Consider the following 15438-nt stretch of genomic DNA (forward strand, 5'->3'; position numbering starts at 1 on the left):
AACGGTGTACAGTAATGTTGTGTATTCCCACCGACAGAATCAAATTGCCACCGTACATTGTTCTCAAGCGAAAGACGCTTCCTAAAAATCTGCCCACTGGTGTTATCGTCAGATCTCAGAACTCCAGCTGGATGGACAGTTCACTTGTGGAACTGGGTAAAGTGTGTCTGGCAACGTCACCCTGGTGCATTATTGGGACAAAAGAGCTTGCTTGTTCTTGACAGTTACCGCAGCCACACAACAGACGCTGCGAAGAAACGTATCAAGGATGGGAAAACCGACCTAGCACATCATTCCGGGCAGGATGATGTCTATGCTACAGCTGCTGGATGTCTGCATGAACCGTCCATTTAAAGCAGCCTTGAAACAGCTCTATACAGAATGAATGGGGGCTGATAATACCACATTGATGCCAACTGGTCGTATGCAGCGCCCGGAAGTTCAGCTGCTGTGTTTGTGGATTTTGACGGCATGGAATCGTATCCCTGGAGACCTCACACGGAAGAGCTTCAGGAAATGTAGCATTTCTAATGCTGTGGATGCCAGCGACGACGACATTTTGTGGGAAGGTGATGGTGATGAAAGTTCCGAAGTTGGTACTGATAATGATGATGAATGAATTTGTTGGATATCGTTCCGGAAATGTTTGTTTACTTTTATTTGTATTTTCTAATCATTTGATGTGTATTAGTAAAGATCGTAGGCCTAAATAATTTTGACTTCACTTTTTTTTTTTTTTTTTTTTTTTTTGTTCTTTCAAAATAAGGGTGCGGGTCTTATTCGGGATTATACGGTATTTAACATGCATCATCGAAAGCTTTAATCTAATTTGTCCAATTCATTTTGCCTAAAAGCAATGTTCAGTAAGTTTCCCGGAATTATCTCATGATAATTTACTCTTTCTTATAAGCTTTCGGAAAGTAGATAAGTTTCTTGTATACAGCCAAAATTTGCTGTCAATAAGTTAATTTTTACTCAGTCATTCAAAATTGCATCTAAAATTGACATTCCTATTTAAATTAAAGTTACCTAAAGGTCTATCTTGACATATACACCCTAGAAGGATTCTATTCAGAATTGTAAGATCTCGCATAAATCAATTAATGTTAGGGAACACTCATATTTGAAGACATAATTCTATATCAAACCATACATACTCTCATATTCAGTATCAAAGATCCACTATATTTATCTAGTTGTGCCATGATCAATTTTATTCTAATGTAGCTATTTACAGGAAGGTCTATCTCAACATCTCTGAGTACAATTCCATAGGGATATCTACGAATGACTAAGACCTATCATCCAATATCATAATGGTTAACATACGTTGCATTTATCATACATGGTTATTTGACAATCTACAATGTCACAATTATTAGCTCATGTGATCCTATCTTGCGTCAAACCTTACATTGATTACTTTAAACATTCCATTCCTTATCTTATCTCGTCATAGATAGACCTCTATTTAAATCATCTTTCATTTCATTCCTGTTATAAATCTGTAGCTTCTTAAATGATTCACTTTGACTCGTATTTCCTCTTAATATCTGCAACTTTTCGTAATAATTTTTCCTGACGCATAAGCAGTCTTATTCTCAGATACTGTTAATATCGGATCAACCTCTTCTTAATTCACCATAACCTTCATCTTGTCTGGTGACATTTTCACATCTCATAACCTATCTCAATAAAAACGTAACTCCTAGTTACACTCTTAGAATATATCACCTACACTCACTTCAAACTATTACTTGGAATGTCTATATAATCTCATAACATATCCTACTCATAAGAACTTTGTTTACAGCTTTGCATAAGATATCGTCTGTGCCTTTCATTTCATTGACACCTAGCTGGGGTTTGCTTATTTCTGTAGATGAATACCTATCTTCCATTTAAGTTCATTTATACTGAATTCCCTCGCAAGAATCTAATATATTATAGGTTATTTTTGACAACTAAATGGCACAATGACAACACCTGACTACATATTTATCTATTCAATTCGATTCTACTAAACTACATATTTTATTTCAAGAAAATCTTCCTTCGCTTCTGGAATGGGCTAGGTGTGGTTGATTCTCCGCTTCTGGGAGTAATCTCGGTGGTTCATGGCTGGCTTGGAAAAGGTCGTCTGCAATGACGGTACGTCATGGCTTGCCTTAGGTCACCCCAGGTAGTCGATTCCCCATCTTCTTTAAAGAGATGTCATCTTGACTGGCTCATTTATGCAAATAGAAGATACATAAGCAATCAGCTGATGCAAGTTATTACTACTTAAACAATTATGTTTCTTTCAAAGTTGCTTGTCCTGATCTCTACCGTCTTTATCAGACCTTCAAAATGACTGTTTTAATTTCAGAAATCTAATTTTAGTTTTTATTTATAGAAGGTGTTGATTCTATTGAGTTATTGTAGCTCCTTGCTTCTGTCTTTATAAATCTGCTGGTGTCTTATGGCAAATTGACTACTAAGTTTTGTCTTCTGTTTAAAACGAAGATATCACGTTTTATTCCTTGCTCTGAATTGTGATAAATCAATGCAATATAACTGATATGTCCTTTCTTTCTAACTCTCTTCCTTTTCTTGTAGTTTTTACATAAGTAATTCAGCTTCATTTTCGCGGCACATTAATCTGCTCAGTGTGTCGGTCATTTTGTTCAGTGTTGGGTCTTGATAATCCAAATACCATGTTGTTGTTTTTTTACACTGCCATCACGATTACTTATATTTTGATGTTTCTTCGATCTGAACTTCTGCTACATGAAGTTATTTGTTTTGCTTAACTTCACTATTACTCTGACTTGACTATAACTTCACTTCAGGAATACTGCAATGGCACAAATGGAAGGAAGGGGTGTTTGCTTCTGTGGAGGTAACTTCAAACTATTAATTTTGCGTGATGTTAAAAATGACGGTATCTGTTTGTATAACGGATTCTGATTCTCTCACAAGTCATTCAAATTATTTTTCGTATTATAAATCTGGTCCAAACCTACATAAATATTTTCATATACACTCATCAGGTTCCCTTTGCTCACCTTTTTTAATATGATCAAGTCCCGATTTATATTGGTATACTGGGGACCCGCATTTCCCATACGCACACTTATGGCGGAATACTTCCTGTGTCTATTAGTGTTAACGTGTTCCTGGTACCTAGTATGAAAATTCCGACCTGTTTGACCGACATATGAGGTAAGGCTAGGATGGGAACCAGCCGTAGGGAGGAACACAATTTGAGGGTGTTTCTGTATTATGCAATCGTAACAAAAACTCACTTTTCTTATCTCCGAAAGTTCAAACCCACTAAATTTATTTTTTCTTCTCCTTTCAAGACCTAGTCTCTTGAATTTTATCAGATTGAAAGCTTCAGTATTCTCCAATTGACAAATTAAGAAATGATAAGGTCTTATTTTCCCACTTCCGATGCCAAAGATTAACTTCTACCTCATTCCGTATACTGAAGCTATGTCAAACCTCAACATTAATTAGAGGATAATGCTATGAAATCAAATTTTAACATGTAAAAGATTTTTTTCTAAGAAAGTGGTGGACAGTATTATGGAAAAACATAGTATTGATTTTAGTGTATTTTTTAACATTCTAGAAAGGACATGGGTTCATTAATTTTAAATTATTGGACAGTAATATTTCTGTATTTTAATTAGATAAAATAATTAGAGATGCCACGGCTGAAGAAGTCTTAAACCAAATATTTGTTCTTAATGAAGCAGTATCAACACCCACGTATATAATGAAATTTGTAATCCACAACAGAAAATCATATCGACCATTTCCCATGTTGAACAACAGGCCTTCATTACAAGGTATAAGACCAGAGAAGAAAGACAAGAAAACTACCGTATAATCTCGAATCCACTCGCCACCGAATAAGACCCGCACCCTTCTTTTGAAAGAACAAAATTTTTTTTTTTAAAGTGAAGTCAAAATTATTTACAATCTTTACTAACACACATCAAATGATTAGAAAATACAAATAAAAGAAAACAAACATTACCAGACCGACATCCAACAAGTTCATTCATCATCATCATCAGTACCAACTTCGGAACTTTCATCACAATCACCTTCCCACAAAATGTCGTCATCGGTGCCATCCACAGCATTAGAAATGCTACATTTCTTGAAGCTCTTCCGTATGAGGTCTCCAGGAATACGATTCCACGCCGTCAAAACCCACGAACACAGCAGCTGAACTTCCGGGCACTGCATGCGACCAGTTGGCGTCAGTATGTGATTATCAGCCGCCATCCATTCTGTATTGAGCTGTTTCAAGGCTGCTTTAAATGGACAGTTCATGCAGATATCCAGCAGCTGTAGCATAGACGTCATCCCGCCCGGAATGATTGCTAGGTCGGTTTTCCCATCCTTGATATGTTTCTTCACAGCGTCTGTTGTGTGGCTGCGGTAACTGTCAAGAACAAGCAAGCACTTTTGCACCAATAATGCACCAGGGTGACGTTACCAGACACACTTCACCCAGTTCCACAAGTGAACTGTCCATCCAGCCGGAGTTCTGAGATCTGACGATAACACCAGCGGGCAGATTTTTAGGAAGCGTCTTTCGCTTGAGAACAATGTACGGCGGCAATTTGGTTCTGTCGGTGAGAATACACAACATTACTGTACACCGTTGTTTTTCATTACCACCTGTTCCAATGGTAAAACTTTTCGCACTCTTAACATTCACAGTCCTGTCCACTGGCATTTCAAAGTAGACTGGCGTCTGATCGGCATTGCCAATTTGGGAAAGCAAATATGCATTTTCCTTCCGCAACCGTATTATGTGACGCTGAAACAATAACTTCTCATCGTAGGTACCAGGAAGACTCTGTGAAATTGAGGTACACCTTCGTACGGTCAACCCATTTCTTTTATAAAACTACAAACCCATCCTCGGCTTGCCTTAAACCCTTCCATTTAAAGTTCCTTTGCGATCTCTAATGCCTTTAGCCGACACATTTCGGTTGACACACCATATCCCAATTCCCGCCTGTCACATATTTATAAAGTTCATTTTTCAATTTCTGTATACTGTACACTCAGTCCACAAAACTACATGTTAATAGCACATTGTTCTTCCTTCTCCAATCGCAAATACACGACTCGTCAATATCGTATTTCCTACCGGCTGCACGACTTCCAATAATATCGACTTCCCGAACTATTTTGAGTTTCTCACTTGCAGTAAAAGATCGCAAACGCTTTGTGGAATTCATGTTGATACTCCGAGAACGTGCGTGAAACTGACGCAAAGAGTGGAAGTAGCGTATACTGAGAGCGGAGAGAACATTGTTGCCAAGCCGCGCCGGCGATGATGCGCAATTTACGTGCATTCGGAAATATAAATTTCCCAAAATTTTAAACACGATCCGCACCCAATTTTGGAAGCGATATTTTTGAAAAAAAAGTGCGGGTGGTACTCGAGATTATATGGTAATTACAATACAGCAGTGTCACAAAAAAAAGTGTGCCATTTAAGCACTACCGTACACCTGACATAACTAACCTACCTGACTGCGAGAGCAATACGGTCCGTAATATGCAGTGGAATACTGTACTTCAACTAGTGTGTTTCAGTACAATGGTTTTATGTTTGTTTTGCTATAAAAATGCTCAGCGAGCAAAATATGACCCTCAGACATAATAAGACCATAACACAACACGCTAGAATGTTCACAACCATTTATTACAACGTATTTATCTTTTGTTGCATACAACCCTCCGCAAATTAATGGAACATTGTGATTATTGATAGTAGTGGTAGCAGACTCCGAAGATACTGGGTTTGTGATCAGTGTTTATAGGACCCTTTTTCCTTTGTTGAGTGTTACCTCCTATGTAAATACTGGAAACTTTTTCAAAGACACCGTGTATAATACCATCATGAATGGAAACAATATCATGATAATTATGTATAATGAAATGGATACAAACAGGGGACACCAAAAAATTGTTCCAATTCATTGCAGGTGATTTCCTATATAAAGATGATGATCATCATCATAATTAAAGAATGATGGAGAGAGAGGAAAAGAATACCTAGCAGAATCTGTATATAAGGAAATGGTGCAGCACAGCCTACTCTTTATTAACTAGACTGTATAGTACTTCAGGGCAGCCCCATGGTCTAAGGGTAGCAAAATTACCTCCTCCTGGAGACCCCCAGCTTTGATTCCTCGCTAGGTCAGTGTTTATTACCTGGATCTTACGGCTGTTTTGAGGCCTACTCTATCTATTATAGAACTAAGGAGCCATATTTTTATGATAAGACAGCAGCACCAGTCTAGAAAGCCAAGGGGCTTTATTTTGCTGAAAACGTAATGCCTCACATTCTGGTAGGTCGAGGCACATCTGGTCTGTAGAGCCATGAGATTTGCTTGTTTTATACTAATACAGTAGAACCTCGATAATTTGAAACTGGTTAATTCAAAATCTCGCCTAATTCAAAGCAGCTCTCGTTCCCGGATACATGAGGTACGGTTTTGCATGTTATTTAAATAGTTTACTCGAAATATGGATAATTCGTAATTCGAAGAACAATGTCTGTCCCGTTAACGAAATCCAGACTTTTAATTCAAAACTGCCTTTAGATTTTGAAGAAAATAGTATTTTACAGAGTAATTTAAATTCATAATTTCTCCGCATCATGAAAGAATGCATCTTCCGGAACGTGCAGGGGTAACTTTGCGCACTTTTACCTGAAGTACTTTGGTGTGTCTACAGTGTGCTTCATATCTGCTATGTTCAAACGGATCGTCATTATTTCGTATTCGGCATTTTAAGGAACGCCATAATATCACGTAGCAGGCAGTGTGCGGAGAGGTAGAATCCGCAAACACTGGTGATGCCGAGAGTTGGCGAAAAAGCGTGGCTTATAGCCTATAATCAATTCGTACACACCAAAAATTATTGTAAATACCGTTTAAACTGCGTTGTTTGTTTTATTTTTTTAAATGCTAAGGCCAAACGGACTTATGGTCATAAAGGAGAGAATTGCCAGCCAGGAAATGTACTGTGTTGCTATGCAGTGCACACGGAAGCAAGAGACTTCCTTCCCCTGACATAGGAAAGTTCGAAAAGCCACGATGTTGTAAGGGCGTCGGCACTTTCCATGCCAGTACAAGGCATCTAAAAATGCAAACAGTACAGTCATCCAAAAGATAAAGCATTTGCACAGGGGAGCCAGCATAATTTTTCCTTGTCTTTGAATCGTATTTTTCTTCCTTTCATTGCGTGAGGTTATGTTTGCCATTGTCTTTTACAAGTGCACTGGCCGATATAGATTTCTCTTCATCTTTGAATCATGTTTTCTTTCTTTTGATTTCACTGCGTGAGGTTATGTTTGCCAGTGAGTTATCCAAGGGCATTATTTGAATAATGTAAATGCACCTTGTTGGATACATTTCTGAAATAGTGTTTTTCATAGCCTTTGAAAAGTTTAAATGAGAATCAAGGTGATTGCATGCATTAATGGGTCTTAGAAGTGCCATGGTGGGAAATCGTACAAGTATACTCACTGTACTGTTGTAATGTGGAACAAAGAGAATGATGTGGACAGAAGCGAGAGACTTTCTCCCCTCGTCATAAGAATGTTCAATAAGTCGCGATGTTTTAACCCTCGATGTGGCGGTCATTTATGCTATAGTGGCAGCGATATTTTACCGGTGTTGCAGACTCTTAGTATAAATTGTGTTAAAAATCGTTGACATGTTGTACATACATAAACAGCACACCCTTTTAACCGCAAAAGTGCAAGGAATAAGATGATTATGATACTAAACCTGTTATTTATCATCCAATAAATGTAAGACCAAAAATATATTGAATTTGTTTATATTATTTATTTTTGCAAAAGTTGTGCTATATATAATATGTTTATATCTAGGTAAATTTAAAAAAATTACATATACAAAAGGAGCACCAGTTCATAGTAAATAGTTGCATACTGGTATATACAGTAGTTTATAATACTGTTCTTAACTGGAAAAAATATACAACAATGTATACAACAATTCTATGCTACCACTTGTACATTTCACTCAAGAGTCACTTGGGTGGGTCTTTCTTTTTACTCCACGATTGTCAGACCTCAAGAAGTGCACTAGTTTATGATAACACCCCTGGTGAATACCACCATTACATCCTGGACACCAGAATGTAGACTACTACTTTTCTTGCAAGCACACAACACATAGGCGATTGTTATTCTGTGGTAATTTTTCGAGAGCATGAGAGGGGCCTCTGTGCATGACCCGTTGGCCTCACAACTGGAAGAGGGAACTGTTCATTTAGCAATCCCCTAACTACATTGACCATGAAGTCTCGTCTTGCTAAAGGCTTATCAGTGTTCCTTATGTACAGGATGTATGCATCAAATAATGTCATATCTCGAAGATTTGAAAAAATTTTCTTCCAGTACCTTCTGGTTGGTCTGGAACAAGTGGCATGGTAAATGCACTTACCTTTATTATCTACACCTTCAATGAAGATATTGTACTTATGAATCAGTAGTGGTTTCAGCCCTTCATTTCCCTTTTGACTCCTTACAACATTGCCCTTAGCGTGACATCCAGTTGTGAAACAAAAAACTGGTTTCCGCGTTTTCTTCTCTTTATATGCAACCGGTAGAAAGTCACCTTGCCAAAAGTAAACGGTTTGCCTGGGTTCAAGTTTTGTACCTAAAACAATCTGAGATCCCTTTGAAGATTTATTCACTGTTCCTGTGAGGAAATGATTCAGTATTGCTGATATGAGTGCATGTCAACAATTCAGATTGAAATCAGAATGAAAACTGGCGGCTAAATATAGCTGGCTCAGCTGAGACTTACAAGTGGCCGGCCAATGAATGTGTAGCAGTTAGCGCAAGACAGTGGGATTTTGACGCTAATTTGGCAACGATTTACACTAGATTAGTGCAACATGCTATTATACAAACTATTTCAGGATTATGACTGAATATTTCTCCTTCGATTGATTCGTAATTAGCACAATTCGATAAATAATAATTCGATTACCGAAATAAAATAAAGAGTATGTCAAAACGCCTGATATCAGGAGTTTCCACTGGGCAAACGCATAAAACGCCTGATATCAGGCGTTTGCCACTTGGAGGGTTAAGGGCATGGGGTACTTTCCGTGCACGCAAAAGGCATCTACAATGCATACAGTACAGTAAACCAATGAATAAAGCACTTGCACAGGGGAGCCAGTATAGATTTCTCCTCATCTTTGAATCATATTTTCTTTCTTTTGATTCCACTGTGTGAGGTTATGTTTGCCGGCGAGTTAACCAAGTGCATTATTTGAATACTGTAAATGCACCTTGTTGGATACATTTTGGAAATAGTTTTTTTCCATGGCAGTTGGGAGCTTTAAACTGTGAATCAAGGTTAATTGCATGCTGTAACCAGTCTTAGAATATACTGTGACGCCGCAGGGGTTGGCATTTCTGAAGTACGTGTTGGCGGATAATTCGAAATCACACAATTCGAAGTCCAATTTTTGCGTCCCAACGACTTCAAATTAACGAGGTTTTACTGTACTTAAATAACATTAATACGAGTTGAAATCATGGTGCTGCTTGCTTTTAGTGCATTGGCTGTCTTGTGGTAAGAATATAAGGAGATTCTTTCAATCTCAGATAAATTTGTTCATAACAAACTAAGGACTATCCTCAAAAGTAAAAGACTGAGATTATAAAGAATAAGGATATGCTTTAATTCTTTTTTTACAGCATGCAACAATTCTATAATTAGCGAGAAAAATAAAATTCAGGAAGGCTTACAAGTAGGTATTTACCTCAATGGTATTGATCTTTGGTTTATAGTAGCTATGCATGTTATCGTAGCACTGCCAATTTGTAGCTCGTAATTCGATTAGCTGCAAAAGGTGGATTTTCGATCGAAGATCCAGACGTTCATCACGGGATCCATTCCGGAACGTTACAAACGCTCGGTCCAACTGATCTAAAAATAGAGATGGCCCAGTAGTAGTAAGCTATGACTAAATTTAGTAATATTAGAATAGTGCTTTAAAGAATATAGAATAAGACACATTGAAATACACTATTGGAAATGCATTTAAGAAAATCATGTAGACAAACAAATATTAGTCCTAAAGTTGGTACACAAGAAGGAGGTGGTTCGTTACACTGAAGAAAACATCAAGTCCATGGGGCATCCAGAGCATTAAATGCAACATATACAGCGGACATCTTAATAAGGAGTGTAATCACTCTGAATGGTCACACATGCTGCGATACTCTCTCAGGTACAATATCCAACTCGCTGTACTTCTTGGTGTGGATGGTCAATGGTCATTGCCAGGGGTGTGCTGGACATCATGCGCCATTCCATAATATCCCACAGATGCTCAATGGGGCTGAGGTCTGGAGCTAATGGGCCAGGGTAGCATGTGTAGAGCATGTTGCATCGCCCCAGTGACATGAGGACGCACGTTACCGTGCTGGAAAAATGGTTCCTATTGTGTGTTCAGATAGGGTCAGAAAATAGATGAACAATGCACTCATCATGCTCGCCCGAATCAATATTGAAGGCAATCAGGGTGTGTAGCTTATGGCCACCTGTACCATAATCGCAGACGTAGGCCTGGTTGGTGAGTATGAGTACACAATGAAATGCTTCTTACACCTGCACGCCTGCAAGACAAAAATGACTCATCACCGAATACTACTGCTCTCTGTTTACCTTTCCAACACACTCTCTCCTGACACTATTGAAGATGTTCACGACAATCAGCAGACATCAGGGGTAAACATGCCAGAGAGAATGTAAACCTACATCCAACAACTAATTGTTTGTTGTTCATGCAGACATGTGGCGCCACAGTGACTGATTGAATAGAACGTCTTTCTTCTGTCAGTCACGGTGGCTCGAACAATCCTTCTGTTAAGGTGCTCTTCAGTACAGCGAGATGGCACTGGTGGGGGTAGGCAGCTGTGGGAAACATATAATTAACAAAGTTTATTCCACTTACTCAATACTGTACAATAATTGCAATGTCTATAAATACATTACAATATGTTATCAAGGGACTAGTTTCGACCCTACATGGGTCATCATCAGCCTAACTAAGATACACTTATGGATTTGCTGAAGTCCTAAGACAGAATTACATTGTGAAAACAAAATTTAAAAGAATGAACTGTGTATGTGATGTGATAATGTACATATAAAATGGTGGATTGATGAACTTTTATAGATAAAATAATGTTATCCTGATCAGTGACAAATAATTTTTTAGGATTTACGTCAATTAGAATTTGAGTGTAAGAATAGTTATCATACAAATTTTTACAATGATGATTAAAATATGCCCTTGTTAGTGAATACTCTAAAATTGCACTTTAAAAACGTAATATGCCGGTTGAATTCAAAGTCCAGATGCTTCTACTGAGTTCTAAAATTCCGAGTGCATCTTCAGGTAGAAAATTGAAAATTGAACATTGGCACAGAGGGTGCCTGTCTTGCTTGAGGTCCAATATTTCTGATACAGAAATTAAATGTAGATAAAACCATGCAACATTCTTATAATATAAAGGTGGAATAAACTTTGTAAATTATATGTAATCTTAATTCAATACAGAACCAATAATGAAATTTATAACCTTGAAAGCTGGGGGAAACCCTGTGGATCACAGACATATTCCACCCTAGTGTGTGGCAACTCTGCGGAAAGTCCAGCCACTTTCTTGGAGTACCACTATAGAGCCACACTCGAAGTCACTTGATTGTTCAATTGCTGCTCACGGTCGTTTTCCATGCTTTGCAGGCGCACTGTGTGATACACAGGCAATGCAACTGCACAGCCAACCGCACTTGGTATGTTGTCGAATGACATGTGATAAGACATTTGGTCCAATGGCTGCACACCATAGTAGGCACATGATCAGAATGTCCTCTATACACGAAGTTTGTATTCTAAAATTCATTTGGATATGATGATGTTTACTAAGCGCTCTTCAAAGCATTTCCACTAGTGTATATGAAATCCTGCATTTGAATGTCACAGATGAGTTGAAAATAAGCAAAACTAATGAAATCATTTACACAAGTGTGATGTTACATACTTGACAATTCTTGGAAGTTACACTGATAGAACAACTCATAACATGGCCTACCTTTAAGAGCATGCAACATTTTCAACAAGGGTAGCTTTATCCACATTAGAGTGCGTACGTACAACAGAATTCCACTATAACGAGTACGGCATTTAACGAGAACTCCGTTGCAATGGCAGTTTTTGCCTGTCCCTTCCAAATTCTTTTATTAAACTGTGTGTTATCCTTCAGTTACAGCGAGAGCCCTATCAAGGACGCATCCGTTATTATGAGCGATTAAGCGTGCGCATTTTTTTTCATTTATCAACATTTATGCACCCAGCGATTATATTGTATGTGATAGATCATCTTTGGTATCGTTTCCTCACTATGTCCTCCAGCGAGCTCTCTCACCGACATTTGAAGGCGATGTCAGAGTCGATTAGTAATACCCGTCAACTGCTGTTCCGTGAAGAAAATTAGAAATGAAAGAGAAGAATATGTTTTCATAAAAACTATGCAAATAAAACCTCGTCGATAGCAGTTATTAACTTGTTAGAAATAAAGGCTAAGTAAATGATCGCTTACTTTTAATACTCTACACTGAAATTAAGTAAGAATGTGATACATCTCAAGGTACGGCAGAGCGATTTCAGAGGTTAGTTTATATTTTCTCACGTCTGGTTAAATTTCAGAGAGTCTATTCCCATGTAAATTTACATTGAGAATGTTATCATTTCTCCACTGGCGCTTGGAATATGTTTTTATGATACATATAGTACAGTTAAGTTATGTTACGTGACTCTGTTTGAATAAGAAAACAAACCTTTGCCACAAAATCAATTGGACATCTTCGGTACCGTATCCTTTTCTCGCTATGTACACTTGCGAGCTCTCTCCTCAACATTCGAAGGCTATGTCAGAGTCGATTAGTAATGCCCATCGATTGCTGCTCTCTAAAAGAAAATTCAAAATGAAAGAGGATAACACGTTTCTTCAATACATGCATAAATAGTATGGCAAATAGCAGTTGTTAACTCATTAGAAATAAAGGCTGAAGTAAACATTGCTTAATTTTTAATTTTATATACTGAAATTAAGGAAGCATGTGGTACACCTAAAGATATGGCAGAGTACATCACTGATACATATAGGTTATATTTTCTTGCATCTAGTTAAATTTCGGAAAGGCTGTTCCCATGTAATTTTGTAGCGAGGAAGTTATAATTTCTCTACGTGCACTTGAAATACGTTTTCATGATACATATACGGTTAGGTTAGGTAACGCTATTTGAAGAAGAAAACTGGAACATTTGCCACAGAGGCCTCTGGAGTGATACTATAATTTTTTCAGAATGAAATTAAACATACACTTTCACGCAGTATCATATTTCGAAAAATAACAAATGAGCAAGCCGTAGTGTGGATATCATCCGCAAAAACGCAAGTTTTTAACAAACTAATTGCTGTTTCACACCAATTTGAATGTGTATGGGCTTTTCCTCAACTTTTACAAAAAATGACAATCCGTTAGAGCGAGTAAAATCTTTGCCATTATGAATTCCTGCTATAATAGACTTCTACTGTATTTATATATAGGCAAGTCATGTTATTATGACCAACAGACACTATTAACAAGTATTCGGATCTTCTACAGGCATATTCATTGATCGAATTCCCTTGATCCACAATGCTTCAATCATGCTGTCGCCATTCCCTATTTCAAACTTCATACAAGCAATACATTCACAGGAAGATGAATTAGGGATGATTGCAATAATTTACAAATGGAGATGTTTAATAAATTTTTCAACTTCTTTGAAATAATTTCAGAAAAGACTAGATAAACAACTGATAGGGAATCTGCCACTTGGTCAACAACCCTAAATGCAGACCATTGGTGATTGATTGAATTGACTGACTCACCCTTTTCAACACCTTCTAGTCATATGAGAACGGTATGACATGCCTGTTTTTTTTTTTTTTGGCCATACAGCAAGAGGACAGCAACAGAGGAGACATGCTGCACATGATGCCTTAGTAAGAGAAGATCATCCACTAACATAGTGGTCTGTGTACTGTGAGACTATCATCAGATTCAGACAATGTGCACAACTATTTGTTCATACCAAGAGATTACACAAAAACCCACAGTACATGGCAGAATACGAATCCAACACATTAATGAACTTCCTACACTTCATCATCACAAAAGATAACATCCAAAAACAATCACAAGAATCCCTCTAGAAATAATAACCTGATTCACAGCACTTCAAACACAGCACACTGCATTCTGGTGCATGTTATACAGATTAAACAACATATCATTCTCTACAAAGGATTATTTTGAAGAACATCACACCATAAGGTACCTAGCAGATGCTAATGTTTACAGCTACACACTCCAACAGCAGCTTATACACAATAAGAACAAGGAAACATAAATCTTTTTTTTTTTTTAATCCACACAAAGCCATACTACTTCTCCCCACCAAAAAATCAGGAAATTACAATAAGACACCTTTCAGAAAATAAATACACTGCCGGAAAACACCCTCTAAGAGGCTTCCAATTCACTCTCAAGATTTATTGTGGGAACAATATGTATGAAGTACATGGAATGATTACATTTATAGATCAATAGCTCAAGCGGTTCTTAGGTACCAGGTATGGAACCATGTTGAAACACCCATATTAGTATGCGGGGTAGCCTCCACGCGTGGCAGTGCAGGGGCTGACTTTGGCATGCAGTTGATCATGCAGGTGGCGAATACACTCTTAGGATACGTTATTCCATGCCTACTCGAACTGTTCACGTAGTTCTGTAAGAGTTGTGGGTTGACAAGTCGCACGAATCACTTGTCGTCGCATAACGTCACACATGTGCTCCATTGGAGACAACTCCAGAGATCGTGCTGGCCAGAGAAGTTGCTACACATCTTGCAGAACACGTTGAGTTTCACAGGGAGTGCATGGACAAGCATTATCCTATGGGAACAGTACATCACCTTCCCGTTGCAAGAACAGGTCTAACAACATGTACCAAGCACTGGTCCCTTTTCCAGTATCTTATTCTAATTTAGTTTTTCTTTTTTCATACTTCAGGTCCCGCATTGGATCGAAAACTTATTGGTTTTATAACAACTTTAATATCCATGTCTGTAACAAGATCCACTTGCTTAATCACACCACGACTCAGTACTTCACCTTATGAAGACTGATATTACAAGTCACTACTAAGTTTACATATTCCTATTGTCAATGCTGTACGAGGAACAACATGTTTACGTTAGTTTTTTTAGATAATAACCTTCAAAACTCGTCCCATGGTTAACAACGCTACA

The 15438-nt window shown here is 37.9% G+C and overlaps 1 protein-coding gene across 4 annotated transcripts in view; it reads right to left on the bottom strand.

The window, feature by feature from the left end:
• Positions 1 to 15438, bottom strand: part of mxt (Eukaryotic translation initiation factor mextil) — a 425214-nt gene that overhangs the window by 366772 nt on the left and 43004 nt on the right. For all 4 annotated transcript variants that reach the window (XM_067145489.2, XM_067145488.2, XM_067145487.2 and 1 more), the window contains one exon: positions 9832 to 9998. In XM_067145489.2, coding sequence (XP_067001590.1) covers positions 9832 to 9998 — 167 coding nt within the window. The remainder of the gene's footprint in view (positions 1 to 9831; positions 9999 to 15438) is intronic.

This window comes from Anabrus simplex, chromosome 4, assembly GCF_040414725.1.
Source record: "Anabrus simplex isolate iqAnaSimp1 chromosome 4, ASM4041472v1, whole genome shotgun sequence".
Taxonomy (NCBI): Eukaryota; Metazoa; Arthropoda; class Insecta; order Orthoptera; family Tettigoniidae; genus Anabrus; species Anabrus simplex.